The sequence below is a fragment of the Strongylocentrotus purpuratus genome, unplaced genomic scaffold (assembly GCF_000002235.5).
Source record: "Strongylocentrotus purpuratus isolate Spur 01 unplaced genomic scaffold, Spur_5.0 spur5_scaffold_6, whole genome shotgun sequence".
NCBI lineage: Eukaryota > Metazoa > Echinodermata > Echinoidea > Camarodonta > Strongylocentrotidae > Strongylocentrotus > Strongylocentrotus purpuratus.
The window spans coordinates 8,959,101-8,983,006 of NW_022145612.1; the positions used below are offsets into that span (position 1 = coordinate 8,959,101).

At 37.4% G+C, this 23,906-nt stretch overlaps 1 protein-coding gene across 1 annotated transcript; it reads right to left on the reverse strand.

The window, feature by feature from the left end:
- Positions 1-2,110: 2,110 nt before the first annotated feature.
- Positions 2,111-20,779, reverse strand: LOC100890072 (organic cation transporter protein). The gene is made up of 11 exons (XM_030972919.1): positions 20,405-20,779; positions 13,333-13,599; positions 12,624-12,727; positions 11,034-11,188; positions 10,116-10,284; positions 9,015-9,153; positions 8,402-8,490; positions 6,912-7,120; positions 5,661-5,769; positions 4,953-5,162; positions 2,111-3,809 (listed from the first exon to the last, which is right to left on the reverse strand). Exons 1-11 carry the CDS (start codon positions 20,570-20,572, stop codon positions 3,710-3,712), a joined length of 1,719 nt encoding a protein of 572 aa, XP_030828779.1. The 5' UTR covers positions 20,573-20,779; the 3' UTR covers positions 2,111-3,709.
- Positions 20,780-23,906: the final 3,127 nt, after the last annotated feature.

Below are 23,906 nucleotides of genomic sequence, written 5' to 3' on the forward strand. Positions count from 1 at the left end.
CCAATGCCCATGTAATGAAAACCTTTGCTGTGTTTTAATCGTATCAGACCAATTACCCCCCTCCCCCGAGGACAATAACACCAACTCCTGAAAACTACTCCCTTGTTCATTAAAGGGGAAATCCTCCCTGATATTAAGTTGGTTTTGATAAAAGCGGAATGTATTTTTTGAAGTAATAGTCCGGGGTGGTTGTCCTTGGTGGTGATTGTCTTGCTGGTAATTATACATGTATCTAATGGGTGAAAAACATCATGAGTTCTTTCACGTGTGTATGTGTGTGTTAACTTGGTTAACCTGGAACATTCAATACAAGTTGTAAAATTGTGTTCAAATGATGGACAAATGTGTGGCTATATCTTTGATCTAAGGAGACGCGAACGAACGAACGAACTGATGAATGATGCCGGTGCTGTGCTATGTTTGAGTTAGAAAGTAAATTAATGAAGCGATCCACGGCGAGACGGCCCGGTGGCCAGAAAGGATCTTCAGCTCTTGCTTAAATGGAATCATCTCTTGACCGAGTAACATACACACTAGTCGCTTTAAACACCACCCAAAGAATGGAGAAAGGCACATGCAATGTTGACTCACTAATGACGAATTTGATTTGACTTTGAGGAAATTGCATGCGAAATTGACTATGAGATGTGCAAAAATTGAATCAAAAGAGGTGTTAAAATAGACGGAAAAACCTATAATTTAGCAACGAAGACTCTAAACAATACAGAGAATAATAGTTTTTTGATGATTAATACTCTTGAAGTTTATCGAACTAATACAAGTGAATGAGTAAGGGAGTGCCGTCCCATTTTGTTGCCCATCGACCCCATCCCCCAAACAACAGACAAACCAAAAAGCAAAATTGCCAAACTTATAACGTTACGTCCGCTTACAGGCACTTTTAGGCACTAAACATATTGATAAATCCTTATTGAATTGAATTTCCCATTAACTATATACGTGGGATGTTGTATGTAGTTGAATAACAACTGGACCAGGGCTGTCGGAAGACCTGTCCTGCGTTAATTTTGAAGGAGATCTGCAACTGAAATTGTGATCGCTACTTAATCCATTTAATTGAATTTCCCGGATGGCATTGTGGTACCCTTTTTCTTGTCAGCACTTCTATAGGAGAGAAATTCCCCGAAAGAGAGACATTATATATGCATTGATTGATGTAGTTTGATAGTTCTTGGATAGTAGATATTTAATGTTTGTCACCATAACCTGCCTTATTGATACCTCATAGAAAGTTGTCAAATTTAGAAGGGAAATTACAGTAGCAGCACGTCGTTTGAAAACAAAAACAAAAACATACTAAAATTTGTTTTCCTTCAAACTCTCTTACTCAGTAAAATATACAATTTAAGAGTATACATAGAATCTCGTTGTATTCATTGTTTTAATTGGAAAAAAATACACATTAAAAAATCTTACACGTAATGAAGAAACAAAATGTCTAAGCCCGTAGGAGTAAAGTGAGAATAACAGACGTAATACACGGGGAATGGGGGTAGGGTGTATACTTACCCCATTTTTAATTGAGGGTTAAAAAAAAACCCGTTAACATAGTTAATGCAAATGCAAAATATGACATGCCTATATACATGTAAAAATACCTATCGACATGCATTATGATAATTTCATTCATTGTAAAACAAAATGATCTATATGTTGAGATGCGAATAAAAACATTACATAGAACATAAAGACATCGAAAGTTTAACATGGTAATTAAAAAAATACACCCCCCCCCCCAGCCGAAATTGGAATTTAGATTTTAACATTTCTCTTCTGAAATAAACAAGAACATTTGGGATCACACTATGGCTCAATGAAGGTTCTAGGACAATTACCCCCTGGAAAATCTCCCCGGCCAATTACCAGCGGGACTATTACCCCCGTCAAATTAGTCCCGGGGAAAATTACCTCCGAGGACAACCTAACTCCGAGGACACTAGTACCCCCCCCCCCCAAAAAAAAGTGCTTTACTTAATACCCAATTTATTACCAGGGTAGACTTCCCCTCAAATGAACAAGATGGGGGGGGGGGGGGTAATTTTCCTCGGGGGTCATGTCCAGGGGTGGGGGTAATTGTCCTGGAGGGGTGGGGGATAATTGATCAGGGATGATTGTCCTTGGGGGTAGTTTTCCAGGGGTGATTGCCCAGAGGGTAATTGTCATGATACTCTCAATGTGTCATAATTTAAAGACACGATATGGTTATGGATGCAATGTGATGTTCCCTGAATAGTATTTTAAATTTCACCGTACGGTACATAATTATGGGTGAAGGAAAATACACATTGCATGTGGACATAAAAAACTACACGGAGGCAAATGAATACAAAAGAATCTAGGTTCTTTTCCTTACTGCTGACTGAATTTATCAAAAGTGTTGAAGGAATGTTTTGGAGATGAAAAATGAAAAGAATAAAGAAAGAACAGAAAAAGACACGATGAAATTGAAGAAGAAATAATGGGAAGGAGAAATTCCGCCGCTTTAAAACCGTAGATAATGAGACATTCAAGCCATTTAGTCCACAATGCTGTTCGTTATAAGTCACGATATATTTTTTGTTCATTAAAATATGCAGCAAAGACACAGAGAGCTATAGAATATACACTCATATAAATTGAGTGGGTATTTATTATTTATACATGTATATGTATAATGTACATATGAGACACGATTATTAATCTATTAAAAAAAACACCCCAAAACATGCAGCATACGTACAAATAGTTATGGAATCAGAATACATTCATATAAATTGAGTGCATTGAAATTGAATTTATGAGTCATGTTCATTAAGCTATAAAATTTGAGTAAACAAATACATAAACTCACACAGAAGCATATTTCATTTTAGCAGCATTCAGCCAACTTCATTATCAGCAAACCACACGACTCAGAACTTTGTCATCTGTGAGGCTCATCCGCACAGTCCATTTTACATAAAAGAATGTATAAATCACATAGTAAAGGACCTGTTTCACATATTTCTATTTGAACGTCAGACAATAAATTAGCGCCGTCCGTGCGTTGACTGTTGTGCGGATACAGCACTACTAACACCGAACTGAAAACTCAACATTTTTTTTAATCCGTAGGGGCTAGTGTTAGCGAATAGGGCATTTGTACGTAAAATATTAACACTAGCCACAAAGGTCGGTTCAGGCGTTCAGCAGACGACAATTTTGCAAAATCGATAACACTAGCTACCGGAGGTTGACGATAATTATTCAGACGTCAAAGTCTTAACACCAGCTGATTTCCATGTCGGTGTTTAAAGCTGGTGTTAGTATTTATTAAACACTAGCCCTAAACACCCAACTTGAAATCACCCAATGTCACTCCGCGAACTCACATGCAACCCACATGCACGTGGTTGCATAATCACATACTGGTGACACTATGAAGAAATTAATGGTGTAAACGCATAACATGTTAAACGGCGCGGTCCAAGAAGAAGAAGAAAAACACTGAGCTGCGATCAATTGTTTACCCATGTACCATTTTTTGAATACACCTTCATTGATTACACCATGCACTCAAATACACTATACGAAGTTTACCAGTGACACCGAATGCAGAGGTTAAAGAGTTGTCTGACAACGAGTTGGGATTTCTTCATAGGGTTGTGTGCGGAGGATCCTCACAGAGAAGGGGTTATGGTGGTAATGGTGACTGTGTCTCGTTCATCTCTTACACCGGGTCCCCCATCTCTTCACCTGCTTTGTGGTAGTCGATATTGGAGTACTTCGAACTATTCACGACGCGACTGTTTCTTCTTGGTGCGGCTTTCCTGTGTTCATACAAACAAAGAAAGCACCACTGAGTATCGTATGATAGGTACAAAGTTTGTCTTATAATAAAATAACGCGCTAAAACTAATCCCAAGTTTATCATTAATATTATGAACGTATGCGTCGTTTTGTTTAGTCACTATGTTACGAAAACATATCATCTCCTCATCAAATGTATTTAATGTAACTTTATAAGATGGCATTGACCTTTTTCTGATGCTTAGTAAACTTGATGCCGAATAAAAAAAAGAAGTGTTTTTCACTTTGTAAACTTGAAGGTCTGACATTATTGTTTTTTAAATCACTACATTAAAGATTTTGTCTTTTATGTAGTGAAACATGAATTTGTTTTCCCACTTCCAGGCCTTTACTTAATATCGGAGGATCGAGGGGGGGGGGGCAGTGACTTTATTGCATTTTATGTTCTTAGTATGATTAAAGAGAAGGTTGAGTTCTGGGAAGAGGTGAAAAATAATTTGTGAGCGTTATCATTCTTACTATGCAAGTGTGGAAGACCATCAGATAAGACATGTTCCCTGAAAAGCATGGCTCTTCAAATGCCTTCATATTCTAAATATGTCATGTGACATCGTAAAACTCCGGGGTAGGATTTTTACGCCACGTGTTCGTGTAGTCCCATATACATCTTTCTGTGTACAGTGTTTGTAACTTTACCAAGACTTGGCCAAATTTCTTATCATTTTGATGATTCCAGAACCTTGCAATACACACAAATTCAATAATGATCAACCTTTTCTGGTCGATTCCACACCGTTTCTTTCACAATGCAATCGCATGACCAGAACTCAACTTCATCTTTAAGTTACTCGAGGAAAGAATTTCAAGGGGTCACCGTTTTTAGGACACTATTTTGGGGTATGCATGGTTTTAAGGGGACACTGCTGATCGACGTCCTTCAGTTTTTCTTTCCAAGTAAGACGGGCTAAATTATGTTAAGATGCATTATTGGCAACCTTTTGCCATCGAGGGTGCATTTGAGATTTCTTGACAATAATGTCATCTCGCACCATTTAAAAAAAATTAATTATGATTTCTGATTCATAGACAATAAAATTGGATTCTCTGTGACGATCATCCGCAGATATTGAATGAACAAAGCTAAGGAATTTTCAAGATCTTACCATCCGATGTTTTCTCCCTCTTCCATTGTTTCTGGTATCTTTTTGCCTCTGGTTTCTGGAAGGAAGTAGGCAGTTCCTGCCCCGATGAAAGCGAAGCAGCCAAAAATGACGAGGGGAAACGGATACCAGTATTTGGAAAGAAGCAGGATCAGTGGGGCTAAAATGTTGGACATGTTTGAGCAGAGGGTACACATGCCAAGAGCAGAAACCCTGGAAGATAAAGATTCCAAGCGAATCAATAACAGAAAGAAAAAAATATAGCAAATAACTATTTCAATGTTAACGAAGCTATTTTTGAAATTACAATTAAGGACATGCACATTAAACATGTATTTCATAAATAAAGGAGTTCGATGTTCCTTGAAAGTGACTGAACGTATAGTTAAGGCTGTCCTGGTATACTAATAATGCTTGTGTAGCTGAAAGCAAAGTTCCCCGTTGCTCTCCTCCCTCTTGAATTGTTTGCAAATGTTGACAATTATCTCCGGTGATAATCGATCCAAGATTCCTGGGTCCCTGCATACAATTTATGAAGGGTGACAGTAATGGGGAATGGGCGACCATTATTATCTTATTACCTTTCGCATTGTGTTATTTCCACGGGAGTTACTAAAGCAACCAATAACAAGTGGTTCTATATATATATATATATATATGTATGTATGTGTGTGGGCGTGTGTGAGTGTGCGGGTGCGTTATGACTATTACCTAACTGGAGTCGGAATAATCTCACAAGCATGGAGGTAGACAATGCAGAAGGAAGATGTGATGGCCAACTTTCCAATCATTGCTACTGCGGCTCGTCCAATACCAAACGCTGTCAAGAGACCAAAATGATAATGTGCTATATTAATATATATTAAAGGAGAAGGGAAAGGACAAGAAAAGTCTACGCCTGAACCATAACCCGCCCCCTTAATCAGTACCTGATAATATGTTATTATCCGAGGAAGACCGGCGCCCCACCCCCTCCCGGCCTCCCCAATCGTTCCCATGCCCCCTCATTGTATAGAATCATGCAACGCCACTGGCAAGGTATTGCGTATTAGAGGCTCCCAATCAAGTGACTACAATTACCTTCGATGTAAGTACGTGTTTTTTAAATTAGCAGATTTCGAATTTTGAACGTCAAGTCTAAACTATCAATTCGAGTCCTTCCGTTGTTTGCCCAAGTATTTTCCTGTCAGCCCTTGCCTTTGCAGCTCACCAGTCCAGGCGCGTACGCAGGATTTTTTCAGGGGGGGGGGGGGGGGGGGGGGGGGGGGGGTAAGAGGTCATTTAAAAAAAAAATTTTTTGGTCCCAAAAAAATCGCAACGACTCAGCCGACCGCTGAATAAGCGGGGGGGGGGGGGGGGGTAAGAGGACATTTTTTTTTTGGGGGGGGGGGGGTCTCGAAATTTGAAAATTTAACATTTTGCTCCGTTGGGGGGGGGGGGGTAAGGTCAGCTTTTTTAGGTCAGCCATGGAAAAATCCAAAAGGGTGGGGGGTTTAGGGGGGTTTAGGGGGGTTTACACACACAAAAAAAACAAGGGGGGGGGGTTAACCCCCCTACCACCCCCCCCCCCCTGTGTACGCGCCTGCACCAGTTAGTAGGAAATATAATGTACACAGTTTTGACAACTAGGGGCCTATAATCCTAACCTACTTCAGCATGCTGGAACGCATTCGTAAAATTCGAAACGGTTATACTTGTATTATGGAAACAGTTTTATGGAAACAAAGCAACAAATGATTTCCTCTCCTAATTTTTAAGGTGAACAAACGGAGCATTGATGCATGAATCTTAAGGTCCATACCTGAAAATCGGTTGACTGAAATTATTTCTTCGGAAAGAGAGAGATAGAGATCAATACCTGAGTGACGAAATTGGCAGATGACCAATTTTCTTTTGAGACGATACAAACAAAATCCTATCATTTTCATTTCAATTTTGTATCGCTAGAACTACTAAACTTACGAATGAAAATTGTGGCTAAAATGGCGGCTCCACATAAGGCCATGAAGAAAATGTAAACCGGTCTTCTCCCCCACTTTTCAATTGGACGAATGACACAGAAACAAGCAGGAACCTCAACAGCACCCGCAATAGCAAAGGCAATGTATTTGTTGACTCCAAGAGAATCGGTGCTCATGGATATGCCGTAGTACACCACCGTGTTCACACATCTGGGGGAGAAAAATGATGATAACAATAATAATTATTAGAAGAAATAATATACAAAAATAATAATAATAATAATAAAGATAAGAATGATAATGATTATAATGACATATCAAATACTAAAGATAACATTAATAATAATGATAAAGATATTGATTGGAATGATAATACTGATAATAATAGTAATACAAATAAATGGTAATATTAATGATAATAACACAAATAATAATGATAATAATAATAATAAAAACAATAATAATTTAAAAAATGCAGTCAAATGTTATATCATCGAATCTCTTCTTAAAGGGAACCAAAACCTTCAAGTTACTTTTATTGTAAAGTTTAAGATATTTGAAAAATATCGGTGAAAATTTGAACAAAATCGGGCAATGGAATAAGGAAGTTAGAGCTTTTTGAAATGACTAGTCACTAGAGGGCGGTATTCAATTTGATGACATCATCTGTGGACAACTCTCCATGCCTTTCGTACATCAAATTTCATGTTTGTCCTTCTTTCTTGTGATTGAGATAATCTACTCCCCTGAAAGCAAGATATAGAATGCAAAATGATATTCTACTTCACATGTTATGAAGTCGGATCAAGAACACAAATAAATACGAAGAAAACGAAAAATTGTGAAATTTTATGTACAAAAGGCATGGAGATTTGTCCACAGATGATGTCATCAAATTGAATACCGCCCTCTAGTGACTAGTCATTTTAAAAAAGCTCTAACTTCCTTATTCCTTGCCCGATTTTGTTCAAATTTTTACTGATTTTATTCAAATCTTTTAAACTTTACAATAATATTAACTTAGTGTAAAAGTTTTAGTTCCCTTTAAACTAACTTCATGTCAAATGCGCATATACACACGCAAACAAGCATACGCACACACATACACACACACACGCGCGCACGCACACATATGCACCCCCACACGCCCACGCGCACATTTATGTTTGTGTATGTAATATTTGGCTCATTCAGGATTGTAGTCCTTCCTTTTTTTTAGGGGGGGGGGGGGAGAGAAATTTTGAAATCCTAAACATAATTGCCGGAACATCAACCAAATTGGGCGGTGAAATAATATTACAAACATCAGACATTAGAAGGTTATGTTCGTGTCAGATTTTTTAGCCTATGTTATATTTCACTCAATCATTGAGTTATTAGTATAAATATTTATTGAAATTATGGAAATAAAAACCTCGCTTGAGGATAAGAGGAAGAAAACAAATTCTCGTGTCAGATTATATAAACATGTATATAGGCTACGATACTTACAACTGGAACATGAGGTTTAGCGTGTAGAGACGTAAACGAGGCCTGCGTAGTAGTTCAATCACACCCTGGTCTCCACCGCCCTCGACTTTCTACTTGAAAAAAAAAATAACACCAAACAATTGATTTAATGATTAAATAGGGAAATGTAATTTGGTCTGGCGACAAATTCACTTAGTCAGCTTTCTGTCTTTGCCTACAAACTGGCTCAGGCAACCACGGTTCGAAACTGAGTCTCGTCTTTCGGATAGTAACGTTAAAAGTCGGTCCCCAGACTAAATACTCATATAATTATGATTGATACACGTCTGTAATTTTTTACACACACAAGTACACTTGGTCAAAAGTGATAAACGTAAGAAAAACACCGAATAAGCTTCAATTTTATCTAGGACCTCTCGTACTCGTACTAGTTTTGATATAACAATTCATCAAAATACCCCAATCTTCCTACTGTACCAACATTACGTCCAAGATCTCCTGAGATGTGAAAAGTGAATGAGAGAGAGAAAGAGAAGAAGAAGAAGAAGAGAGAGAGAGAGAGAGAGAGAGAGAGAGAGAGAGAGAGAGGGGGGGGGGGGTGGGTGGGGAATGGGTTATACTAGAATGAACTTACCATATCCGTTTGCACATTATCCAAGTTAAATGTCTCTTTGATTTCGGCTCCATTGACTTTGCCTAGTTTGCGCATGATCTTCGTTGCTTCCCTGACACGGCCCTTTGACAACAACCAACGTGGAGATTCTGGAGCCAGCCTTTTCAAAACATAGAAGGATTTGCCAATAATTGAATTTTTTATTTTCCAATACAACTTTAAAAGTGTTTTCACAAATACCGAAGAAGAGAAAAATATAGCATAAACAGAAACGAAACAAAAATAATAACAACACAAAAGAGAGCAAAATTAAAAAAACAAAAAACAAATGACGTTGCTGCCTTCACATTTTATTCTGGTAAGGTCAGACTTTTAGATCTAGTTGCCTTTTTATCATGCAAGATCACCTTTTGCTGAACTAACTGAAAATACTTAACTTCTTATGAGCAGAAGTGGTCCAGTTTTCCTAGATTGTTCGGGAGTGTCCTTAAAAGGACTTCTCCCGTAACCTACCAGCTGTCAACAATTATCTACTTATTCTACTACTAATACTGCTACTACTACTACTACTACTACCAATTATATATGTATCTTAACTTCTAATAAATAATATAATAGACCTAGGTTGTTTATTTCTTTTTATTATGTTAAAATACTAAAAAAAAACAAATCAAACAAACACACAAACTATTGTGTTTGTTTATGTTCCTACTTTTATTTTGCGCCTTGAGCGCATCATCATCCGTGGAGTTGGAGCATTATAATTACTGATTATTAATTATTGCTATTATCATCATAACATAATGATACTATTGATGATGATAATATTAATAATGATAAAAATAATAGGGTCTTATTTATCCGGGGTAGCCACACATTAGAAATACTACTCTACATGTGGGCCATAAAAATGTTATTACCCTTTTTTATAGCAATGCCAAGTTCCCATTTATTACGCCTGGGTCGAGAGGGACAAATGTGGGCAAAACACCTTGTACAGGTATAATTGCACCATGGAAAGATCGAACCTGGGACCCTCTCGTATGGTAGTCAAAAGCATAAATTAGCAATGTACGACGGTGCTCCCACACAACAATGATAATACAAAATATGTTGTCTTACACGTATATGATGAGCAGAATAGTAGGTAGCAAGGAAACAATCAACTGCAGATGACGCCAGTTCCTGACGTAGAATGCTAGCAGGGATAATGTCATGTACCCTACTGCAAAGTGGATCCATATCACATTACCAGCAATGGCTCGCTTAGAAGGACCAATCATTTCATTTGCTAAAAGTAATTGAACAAAGAGATAAATAGATTTATTGTAGGTCCATAATCATATTTCCTCTATTATTGTTAAAGGCATGATTAGTTTTGGAAACGGCCCCTCTGGAAGCTCTTATTACCAATCATGATCTAGCTGCCTGGATAGATTTCGCGAATGCACTCAACATTGAATATTTGGGCACATATTTCTTCTCTTTTGCGAATTTAGGTTGAAGTAGTGCCATCTAAACCTCTGAAGGCAATATTTAAACAATTTTGAATGGATATTTTGCACCCAAAACCCTTCAGCCGCAATTTTACCAGTACTGGAACAAGCTACAATTCTGCCGTTCATTCTACTGGTAATAGTTCCACTATTTCTTTTATTTTACACAAGTCACTACCGCTATCTCTACTACTACTACTACTACTACTACTACTACTAATATTACTACTACTACTACTACTAATTGTACGTATGCACATGAAAGTCTATAATTTGTTTTCTTGAATGGCATGAAACAAAATCAGCAGTAAAGTTCCAAACAATGAAGAACAAAACACTACTAGTAGTAGAAGTAGTGGTAGTAGTAGTAGTAGTGGTAATAGTAACATATATTTTTGGGATTCTATTCTTGCTGCTTCTAATTCTGTCGTGATACAATTTTCGTTGTTTTCTTCATAATCAACCTCTTTATATCGTTTGGAGACTCTCTGAGTTTTATTTCTAACGTAATTACATAACTAGTACTCAATATTTGGTACCTTACCAAGTACGAAGGATGATTGTAGCATTCCAATCGTAAATGCCCCTGTGATCATTCTCAGTACCATGAACATCCATATGTTGACGGAAAATGACAACGCTGTCCCGCAAATTATAATGGCAGTCGTGCACGTGAACAGGGTCTGATGACGACCATACCTTGAGACAAAATGATCACAAAAGACATTGCTCTCTTATCAACTTTGATGGCACATTGAAATTCGGTATGTATTTTCTTCATAACTTCATCGATGTGTCGAATCTGTGTGAAAATGCCTTATCTGTATGTATCAACAGTAGGCCTATTAAACTCATAAAGTTGCTTAGAAACATAATTGAACCATAATTGAACGTTTTGAACCGGAATTGATGAAAATTACTCAAATTTTCAGGACATTTTACCATTGATAAAATGATGTAGAATATAGTCTTCTTAAACATTCATGAGCTTGTAATTGTATGCTTATAGATCATGCAGAGGGCTTCGCTCAAACATTCAACTTAAAGATATGCTAACCATACCCCTATTTTAAGTAAACCATCCCATATTAAATAGATATACCAATATCAAAGTACCTTGAACTATTTCTTCAAGTTTTCTGCTGTAAAACTGTTGAAGTCAATGATACTTAAATGATTAAAGAATAGTAAGCAAGTAATTACCGTTGGTGAAGGTGAAGGGACAAACAATCACTTCCGAGGCGATCTGGATGTAGCTATCTTTCCGAAGCGAAATAGCGTATACATTCAGATCGCCGAGGAAGTGATAGTTTGCCATCGCCTGAAACCAAAAGGTGATTATTTGCTTTATATTCCACATCGGAAACATTTCACTTCTTCCGTCATTTTAGAGCAATAAGTTATCAATTAACAACTAGCAAACGGTCGTATGATACGTTCAGTGCATGCAGTACTAACGTACGTACACGCAACGTATCCAATCTTCAGTGAAAGTGCGTTGCACTGTGTAGATAGTACTACTATCTTCACAGTGCAACGCACTTTTCTTCTCCCATCAATGATGGGCGAACTATCTTTCATCACGTGATTTACTTTTGACCAATCGAAGCGCAAGATTCTTTGTATGTGGAATATAATATTATCCTGATTCAATTAGGTCCATGATTAGGTAAACCGGTTGAATTTTACACCATTGATCAATGCTTTGCTTGTCCCCATCAATTCACACTTCCACAGGGCACATCTCCTCAGGGTCAGAGTAAGGACCCATGTGCGTGTGTAATTCTTTTTTTGAATGTAGGGCATATAGTTTTGATTAAGTCTTTAATTGCCACAAAAATAATCTCCCTGTCCCACATTGCAATGTTTAAGGGATATCGAATATACCAAAGGCTTTGAGATCGTTGAACTATTTCCCCTGCAATGATAATCTATACCAGTGTTAAAAACGTTGTCATGGAGCTATTCAAGGCCGGAAAAGGGAAATTTAGCAAAGCTGTTCTATAGCTCAAAAGCGATCCTTTCGTCAATTGGTGCCAATGTATTTGTGCAAAATTGCGCGTGTGGCAAACGAGCAATATAGTGCAGAGAGGTGAAGAAAGCAATACAAATCGCTAGTGAAATTCTTACACACCTGTCAGAGAACAATCCAAACGTCAAAGACCCGGCAGCAGTACCAGCGAAGAAGAGAGATTGCGCAAGTGCAGACTGGTACCCCAATCCGCAAACTAAATTGAACTAAAAAAAAAGAAGAACAGAATTTAATAAGGCTCGTTCCGACATGATGCGGTAAACTGTCGCAAAAAAGAAAGAAAGGAAAACAAAATAGCGGCTGTATTTAAAATGTTTATGAATGGATGACAAAAGGCTGCAGCAAGGACGATTCACATATTCATTTAGCTCTATGTTATAACATACAGAAATGTGAAGCGTATTAAACTTGATATGTGATCAACAAAAAAAGAAAAAAAGAACGAACAAGAAAATGATGCAGTTCACTGCTTTGCACTCTATAACATAATCACAAAGTTCAGGTACTTCAAACAACGCACCGGTATGCCCGGGATGACAAAATAATGCCCGGATCTTATTTAATTTGCAGTTCTAAAATCAATAGAAGTAGACCAGCTAAACATTCAAGGGCTGTAGGAAAAACAAACCCACGTCAATTTCGACTTCAGCAAATTATGTCACGTGCATATAAGTTTCTACAGAAAAATATAATACTTTCCTGGTTTAAATGGGAGCAGACATGGTGAAAACTATATGAATTTGTCATTTTATTGAGGTTTATACGCATAAATTCAACAAACATTTGTTTCTATTTTTAAAAACTAACTTACGTCCTGTTCCACTGTCCTCTCCTTAGTTTCTTGGTTGTCATATACCCAACCAGCATCACAAGAAAATGTGTTGGATTCCTGTAGATCAAGATCTGGACTAAAATCGGCTCCGCTTGTATTATAACGAATACAAGATGAGTACACCTTTTCCGTCTGAGAATCGTTCGAGTAGTCCCAAGGGATGCCGACTTCTCTTTTCTCTAAGGCGCATTCTCTGGAAGTATTGAACCCGTAGCTCCCACAGTCTACCGAATCCCATTCTGGTATCTTTCAATGAAAGGAATAAAACAGAAAACGCATTTTCACTGTACTTTCACTATACTTTCACTATACTACTACTACTACTACTACTACTACTACTTCTAATTCCTAATTCTACTACTACTTCAAATACTTCTGCTACTACTGCTACTACAGTACTACTACTACTAGTACTACTAGCTACTACTACTACTACTACTACTACTACTACTACTACTACTACTACTAATTCCTAATTCTACTACTACTTCATATACTTCTGCTACTACTACTACTACTACTACTACTAATTGCTAATTCTACTACTACTTCAAATACTTCTCCTACTACTACTACTACTACTACTACTACTACTACTACTACCACTGACATACTGGTGTATGTGTGCGTGTGTGTGTGTGTGTGTGTGTGTGTGTAGGGGGCTGGGGCTTTTGCCACTTCTTAATTAAACTAAAAGAAGTACCACCCCAAAGATATCAACAACAAAAAGGGAAAATAAAAGGAAAGAAGAAAAATGGGGAAAACACCGAAAGAAAAAGAAGTAGAAGGTGAATGGAAAGGGAAAAAGTAATATTCCCTTTATGCCTATATAACCCATACCAAGATACAAGATACAAGATATTTGATTTGGTCTTTGCAAACAAGTTACATAGAAAATTGTTTTCCACTGGCGTAGTTACAGTCATATTCAACAAAATACATAATTACAAGAAATAAATACATCACGTTTATAGAATGAAATAGATGAAATGAGGAACAGATACATGCAAAAGATAATGAAGCGACAAAAACGGTTATTGGTATATGTACTTCAAAACATGAGTTTCAGAAAGGTATTTCAAATCATACAATTTAATTTCCGACGCAGAAGTTTAACGTTTAACCTGTGAGTTGAATTTATGAACAGAGTCAGGTACAAATGAATATCTGAATCGTGAAAGGCGGGTTGGGGTGGGGCGAAGTCGGATACCAGAACGACTAAATGAATAAAATAAATGAAGTGGATGGGTATTGTCTTTGATCAACAATTTGCTCAGTACAATGAGACTCGACAGAAGCTAATTCTACCCCAATTATGCGTTGTGCTATTTTACGTGGCCTTTCCAATTTCTTCTTGTCCTGTTTTGAGAGATTGCCAAATGAACATATAATATTGAAAAGCAGGACACTCTTTATTATTGAATTGTAGAACAGGGTCAGGATTGTTGCATCTATATGGAAACTTTTCAACTTACGCAGAAAAAAACAACCTCTTGTTAGCTTTCTTAAACACCGATTGTGTGTTATCCCATCCATGATAATTTGTCATTTAAGACAGTTCCAAGATAGTTTCCAACCTGTTCAATCGCCTCATTATGAATGACCACACTCTCTTGGTCTGTACCTTTTCGACGGAAGTCGATCACCATTTCTTTGGTTTTGGTTGTGTTTAATGTTAAGTAATGATCATCACACCAGCGAATGAATTCGTCTACCCGTGAGAAATAATCATTTGCCTGATCAGACAAAAGAGCAACAATTACGGTGTCATCAGCATATTTGAGTATGCTACAGCAAGAAGTTGAGCTTACACAATCACTTGTATATAGTGAAAACAAAACCGGGGATACCGCTAACATTCGTAACAATATATTATTGGTTCCATCAAGTGTATACCATAACATTTCTTTCTTTTTGAATAATCTCTTTAGCCTTGCAAAACCGACCGTAAACAGAGCTCACGTTTTGCACTTGTGTTTAAAAAGTTAGACCTAAGAAATAATGTATTTTTTATGATTACAGTAAACGTGTATTACAAAACTAAATGATTGAATTTTCCTAGTTAATCTTCAAAAGACCTTCCTCTCGTATCTACCAACTAACTTTATACAGTATCCTGACATTTCTTTCAACTCTGAGGGGAGACATGTATAATATGCTACGTCCAGCAGGGGGAGCAAAACAGGGGAACCCTGGAAAATGCGAAAAGTCAAATTTTCCCCAGCTCTTCTTCAATTTCAAAGAGTATTTTGTGAAGAAATGACTTAAAGACTTACATATAGAGTACACCATATTTCAGCTCTGAAGTGCTCTAAATATTAAAACAAAATGAAATCTGTTCGCTCGCCACTACGTTCCCTTTTACAATTAACTTTAGCTTTAAAATTAAAATAGAACTGTAGAAAATTACACAGAAAGAGATTCCATTGGCTAAGGCTTAACGAGACAAATATCGGGTCTTTTCACACAATCCGGGGACCGTTGATTTAATCGAGAGGTCTCTTCCCGAAAAAGAATGTTTAAAGGGGTCTTCCCAGATATTTGAGCGTCTAAATGATGTTTTAACGCTGCTTACCTCTAATGGACAAATACAAAGATAGGGTGTAAGCTCAGCATTGAGATGAAAAGTGCTCAAAAATGCAAAGTTACAAAATACACAACGTGCATTTTCCTAGCTCGATCCCTACGCGGCCCCGCACAATAATATATATAATTCACTTAGGGCGTCGTTAGAAATTAAATGTTTATACAGGAAAAAGCAATTGTTTTTACTAGTGATATTGGGGGGGGGGGGGGTGGGAGGGCAGAGTACAGCCTCTAGATTCAACGGATTGATAGTATTAACGGGTATTGCAATCGTGGCGATTCTGAAAATATTGGCTTAGCCCCCTCAAAAATGTTCGCTCCTTACTGACTACCAGCGCTCAAAATACACGGGGGCGATGGGCGATTCGCCCCCGTGAGCTCCATAATCGCCCCCATCAGGTTGTCCACGGGGGCGATTGCAAAATTAAAAATCGCCCCCGTGGAATTATAAAATAAAGATTTTCAGCGAATTGAATAATATTGAAAAGGATGCAATTCATAGTTGTACTCGATAATACTCACTTAACATATTCTCTCTCTCTCTCTCTCTCTCTCTCTCTCCCTGTCTTGCATAAAGAAAGTATGAAAACAATATTTTGCCTTGATTAAGAAAAATTGAAAATTTTATCAGTATTAAACAGGGAGAAGGAAAGGGGAGGAAATTAATCAAAACAAACTTTGAAGAATCCAATTCAGTGTTCTTTCGTGTTGGCTCAGTCAGGAGAGCGTCCGCCGCACAACCGGGAGGTCGTGGGTTCAAACCCCGGCCGCGTCATACCAAAAGACGTTAAAAGATGGGAGTTGTTGCTACCTTGTTTGGCGTTCAACAATAAGGGATAGAGCAACGTCGATCTGGCGCTGCTCAGTGGCTGCCGGGCTCACGATCAATTGGGCAAAAAGAATTTCCGTTTCGGTTTAATGAAATTTGGAGTGAACTTATTAGGCTATTATTATTATTATTATTATTATTATAAGAATCAAAGTACATTAAAAGGTGAAATAGTAAATTGAAGAGCGATGATGAATCAATTCTTTGACGTTGATTGATTGAATAAAAAATAATGAAACAATATGGTCTGAGGGTCATATTTCTTCGAATATTAGAAAGTTTCATCCACCATCGTGTTTAATATTAATGCGATGACGTGTCGGTTACGATCAGAAGGTCATATCAGGTTTCTATATTTTATAATACTATCAACAGATATCTGGATAGAGACACTTCGTCACATCAAGCTACGAGAAAGTATATCACCATCTCACAGAATTCTACTCGAACACCGCATCGAAATTCTTTTCACCCTTTTTTTTCTTCTTCTTCTTTTTGGTCCCTTTTAGCTCTCCTTTTTTCCTTTTCTTTCCTTCTCTCTCTTTTTTTTTAGCGGGGGCGGGGGAGGCAAAGGCCTTTTGCCCCACCCCCATCCGCAACTTGTTGGCGGGAAAATTGCAAGTGATATCCCCCTTCTTTTCTTTACTTCTTCCTCAATTTTCCTTCTCTTTATCTCCTCTTTTCCTTTTTTCTTTCCATTTCCTTCCTTCCTTCTCTCTTATTTTGTTTTATTGGTGGGAGGCAACAGCCTGGGAGGCAAGGCCCTTTCGCCCCCCCCCCCCCCGATCTCCTTCTTCCCCTTTTCTTTTCTTCTTCCTCTTCTTTCTTTCCCTTTCTCTCCTCTTTCCCTTTCCCTCTTTTCCTTCTCTCTCTCTCTCTCTCTCTCTCTCTCTCTCTCTCTCTCTTTTTTGCGGAAAGGGGGGGGGGGGGGGGGTAAGGCCCGCTCACCCCCGCTGGATCCGCGCCTGCATCTACCTTATATCTACTAACGTTAGACCCTCATAATGGATCTAGAAGATTGATTGACCTGGTCTCAGTGACGGGTAAACTTTTTTTCTCAATTACTTGGTCTAACCATGAAAACCGTCTAATTTTACTTTAGATTTTCAAACAGTAACAGTTACGACCTAAATTAGGCCTAGGGCCAAGGGCTGAACTCTACATTTTAATAACAAATTAACGTTAACGTTAGACTTAACTTAAACTGTTGATTCTCTTTGATACAAGTGGGAAAGGAACACTTTTTTTTTCCAAAAAATAAAATCTTTCCCCTATATCCCCCCTTTTTTTTCCAAGGGGGGGGGGGGGGGGTGGGGGGGGGGGGAGGGGGCCGGGAAAATTGCAACTGATATCCCCCTTCTTTTCTTTACTTCTTCCTCAATTTTCCTTCCCTTTATCTTCAGTGACTGGTCCCTCAGAAACTAGTGCTAATCCAGTCACAGAGAAATCATGATTTCAACTGATGCCTGTCAGTGCATTGTAAATTTGATTTTTCTTCAAATTTCATTTAAAAATCTTTTCATATTTGATAAATATGGTGCATTGGCATATGGGCTATGGTTGGAGCTTTGGATGCGTTGAAGAGCGTTGGTGTATTATGTGGATTTATCATATTCATATTCTGAATATTTTCAGCGAATTGAATAATATTCAAAAGGATGCAATTCATAGTTGTACTCGATAATTCTCACTTAACATATTCTCTCTCTCTCTCTCTCTCTCTCTCCCTGTCTTGCATAAAGAAAATATGAAAATAATATTTTGCCTTGATTAAGAAAAATTGAAAATTTTATCAGTATTAAACAGGGAGAAGGAAAGAGGAGGAAATTAATCAAAACAATCATTTAAGAATCCAATTCAGTGTTCTTTCGTGATGCATAAGAATGAAAATACATTAAAAGGTGAAATAATAAATTGAAGTGCGATGATGAATCAATTCTTTGACGTTGATTGATTTAATAAAAAATAATGAAACAATATGGTCTGAAGGTCATATATCTTCGAAAGTTCGAATATTAGAAAGTTTCATCCACCATCGTGTTTTGCAATTTAATTTTAATGCGGTGACTTGTCGGTTACGAGCAGAAGGTCATATCACGCTTCTATATTCTCTGTTCTATAATACTATCAACAGATATCTGGATAGAGACACTTCGTCGCATCAAGCTACGAGAATTAAGAAACAGTGCGTTTTCACAATCGGTAAAATATTACCTGCTTTACGTAAGCTTTCATTTGCTGTTCTGCAGGCTTCTTGAGACTTAGCTACGATAATTTTCTAAGCAAGCTTACCGATAGTTAAACAATAACTCTTTCTCAAACTTACAACTAATATAAAATATATCATATTTGAACATTTGGAAAGTTTTATTGTGGAGAATCTATGTTCAGTGATATTAAATGATAGTTTATATTTTGTTATCTAGATTCTCAATTTGTTCACTCAATCCCATAGCATCTGTACTGGATTCACCAAAACTTAATTCACACTCACCACTGCCATTATGTATTATAATTTGTACCTAATGCTCCAATCATTTTTTGTTTGCCATTTCCCTTGTGTTATGTGTTATAGAATGGACATGGCAATTTACTGTACCGTGATGGTGTTATTGTATTCTTGCAAGAATAAAATCAGGTTCTGGACAATGCATGGCAAATACGAAATATGTTGTTACACAGAGGTTCCTTTCACGAAATTTAAGCGATTTTTGTGAAAAACCTCTGCTACTATTTATTATTAGGATTATCATTCTTATGGACTTGCTGTCACTGGTATTAATGGAAACGAAAACGCATTCTTTCAAACTGAAACGGCAGGAAGCTTCTTTAAAAAAAAACTATTAAGTATTAAAATGCTCCTATGAAAAGAGTTTTGTGTGTTTTGAATAGTGCATCAACGAGCCTGAAGCCAATTGCAAATTTGACTATAGGTAGATGCAGGGGCGGCGCAATTGTTTTGTTTTGTTAGGGGGGCGACACAGGGGCTGTCTGAGGGGGGGGGGGGGGACGTGTCCCCTCCGAAATTGAAGATATTTTTTTTAATTGATGCATTAATGGCTCAATTTGGTGCATACTTTTTGCCAAATTAAATCTCTGATTTTTTTCAGTTAGTGAAAGGTTCTTCGTTGTCAATCAATGTTTGAGCTTCCGGTAATGTGAATGTAATAATGACGCGTCCATTTCTGATCGCCTGATTTGGCTCGCTTTTTTTCTTTCCCTCTCCCCCACCCTCCCTAACGTCATAACTTAGACTTTATAGTTCTCTTCCTCCTTGTCTTCCCCATCCTTTTTGTTTTCTTCCCCTTCTTTTTCTTTTCTTTACCAAAAATCCTCATTGAAACGCCTCTCAAACCATCAAAGTATATTCCTACTCAAAGTTTCGTGGTGGATAGGGCCGATGCCGTTGTAACACAAGAAGTTTAGGTAATTTGTCCCCATTTATTGTAATCTGAATGGAATTTAGCCCTGGGGCTGCCATTTTCAGTATTCTAAATACACCATTCAATTCAATTCAATTCAATTTAATGAAAGAGGAATTTGTCATTAAAAAACACGTGAGTTTAAAGTGTGCCCCAAAGAGGGAAAATATGCACTCCATAATTTTCTTCAATTATGTATCTGGTTAATACCAACCTTGCACCAGTGATCAGCTTCTCCAGAAAGAAACATGAATACCAGGATCTGCCATGGAGCGATGAATTCAAAGAGACACAGCAGGTTGTAGAGCCATATTTGATACCGACCAAACTCCCCAAGTTCAATGAGCACATCATCAAACTTCCTTTCTTCTTCCTTCATCATCGTGTATACCAATCGAATCCTCTAAGTCACAGCCACCAAGTCTAGTCGCTTCAAAGATCACGCTGACAATGAGACGTGAGGTAGACTGACAGAACACGAATACTCCGGTACTCCGGTAGGCCGATATGCTGCACAGCCTGCACCCTTGAGGGGCATAGCAAGGTCTCGGTCACGATCGGGAATGCTTCACAACTTGCTTCGAACATATTTTCGCTTAATGAACAAATAGAACGAGAACTGTTAGCGGAGTTCAGATTGGGGGTTAAAGTTCATAATCTTCAAGGGTATATATATCAGGTATCCACAACCTGGATTTGATCAGGTGTGCTTTACATTGCGTTTTGCTGTCCATACGATGCTAGATATCTTACGACGTAAATTAAGAAGACATTTCGCTCTTTGTGCAGCAGCCTATCTAATCAGGTGATTCATGAGTATCCCAAATATCAAAGGGTTTAACAAGAAATTGAATACCCGACACCCATTTTGGCTACGCCAATATTTTGGACCTCGAGCGAGCGAACTTAGCTCATTCAAGGTTAAAGACTGTTTGCATAACCGCACTTTTGGCGGCATTTAACCTACCGGAAGATAGTTAGCACTCTCAGCGAAACGAGACAAACAAAGTCGATCTAGACCAAGAAAAATATTTTTTCCCCTTCCAGATACGTACTTGACCCATGCAGTGAACTTGACTTGATAATATCCTTCAAGTTTAACATTGACTTTGAGAACCGAAGAATATATATTCTATTACGATTTATGAATCTAAACTCCATGAAAAGATTCATGATACTTAGAAGTAGGAATTAACAAAATATTGTTGATATGTAACTTTGGTACGACAATTGTTATAGATACCGTTGGTGCGGTTTGTCAGTGGAATCTCATTGGTTACAGAGCGAAATTAGTGAGAGGAATATTCGTGAGCCTTTAACTAAGAGCATTTTCTTCATTTATTTGAGAAGGATATTTGCGTTTCACACATAATCTTTTACTATAATGATAAAAAGGAATTGGTTTGAATTCAGTAATTGATGTGTCATTCAAATGTTGATATGTATACAAAATTATATCTGACGGACTTTGAATAGGACAAGATTAAAGAAAAGGGAACCCTACTTTACAATTTGTTTGAGTAAGATAACATTCTGAAGAAGAAAAAAAAACCCACACAAGGTAACTGTACAGTATAATTATAGAGCGTAATATTTCTGCTTGGTTGTGGTATAGTGGTTCATTCACTTAATCCAGGTTAATGGGTACCTGGCAGATGGGGTAAAAGTACATGCAGGGCTCTATGAAAATCAGCATTTAGGCTGATGAGGATCCATGGCAAAACATTATCGTTATTATTGGTATTATTATATTATTGAATTCACTCAACAGCACCCACAGAGGCACTTCTTAAACATGCAAGATACGACAGGGGCCTCCATGGTTTTATTTGTGTTTATTTTTTTCTTCTAAAATGACCTTTATATTAATGACAAGTACATCAAGGAAAATAAAAACTTTTTTTTAGCATTCAATAACATGGTGAAATGTCGTGCAAGAATTTACAGCCCATCATTTATCCCAGATGGTAGAAAGAAACTGGTGATAAATCATAACGGGGTTCACCACGACCTCGTGAAGACATAACGATATTGTCCGCAACCCAATAACTGTTTTTAGCAGCAGGCTACATTGTTTTTGTGTCAGTCCCATAGTTTTATACAAAAGAAGAGTAGTAAATTTGTCAAATTTCATAGCAATATGTCACACTTAAGCTTTATGACTCTTTATCAAGTTGATCATGCCATCTGGCCCTAAACATCCTGCCTGAATAGGTAGCATTTTATCTCCTAAACGTGTGTAATTTTGTTTGTTTTTATTTCCATAACAATACATTAGAAAGTTAAAATAGACATGATAGCATACATATGGCAAATGATGCCACATGATGCCACTGTCCTTCCGTGGTGTCCTATCAGCATATTACAGAAACGCATGTACAGCAATGAAAATAAAACGAAATCAAATCAAATGACTGATTCTGTGTATTTCATACGTAAGCTAGCATTGTTCTTTTCTTCTTTATATTATCAGATCTTATGAATAATTCATATCCTCATATGTTTTTAAATGCATTCGTAAATTGTGAGGTATCAGCCATTGGCTGTCAATCACAAATTCTAACAAACCATGAATAAATAAATGAGAAAAAATCTGACACTTGCAAACGATTGACCCACTTATGGACAATGAAGAATATGCAACAGGTCATTGACCGTTATTTTTATCAAAGTCCAGAGATCAGTTTATGCAGACCGCTAAGTAGTTTGCTTTATTTCAATGTATTTTTCTCACTTTTCGTCTATCAACCTTGTCACGTATCTTGACAAGATAAATATAAGAAAGAAAGAATGTAGAGGGAGATAACATGATTCAGTGTCACAAGATGAACTTCAAGCAGTTCAAGTTCCAGGTCAATTAAATGTTCAATACATTCTTATTCTCAATGAATCATGGTAGGAGGTAAGAGATAAGGATACAATACAAAATATACAGTACATAATTATGGCAGAGAGATTTAAACAAATCCGAAATGAAAAAAAAACCCAAAACATAATGTTATCATAGTGAAACCATGTAGTAGTCCATATAGATATGTGACTGTGATATCCTGCATGCATCACATTAGTTGATGCAGATATCAATGTTATTTAGTGTTTGTGATAATAGGAAGGAATAAACGTATATAGTAAGAACAGAATAAAGTAATACTTGACAATCATTGGTAGATCAGTCAAGAAACATTTCCGTGGACATGTCCATGTCCAAAACAAATGCTGACTAAAGCCTTTATGGCCGTTATGTCTCGTGAACATAATTGCTAGATGGCAAGGGCGGCGTAGAGTCTTTCAAAGAGGGGGGGGGGGGCAACAAAAAGGGCATTTTCTCGAAAAATAGGGGCACCAACAAAGGGAAACCTCAAAGCGAAAACCTATATTTTGTTGACATTAGTATATACCCCTACATTGTGATTTTAATATTTGTTTCTCTCTTTACTTTGGCCAAGATACTGCTTAGGCATCATACTTTTTTGTTGGGTATGATGGTCTGAATATTCATTTGCGAGAGAGCTGGGAAATAATACAACGGTCATACCATGTAGAATCGTGTGATTTGAGATATCGGTTCAAATGAAGAATGATCTGCACTACATTGTTTTAGTAGTATATAATATATACAGAAATAACATTGTTATAGGTCGATTCTAAAATGAGGGTGAAGACTCTGTCTCAGATGTATCTAATATTATAATGCGTTTATTTGCATTCGGAGGGAA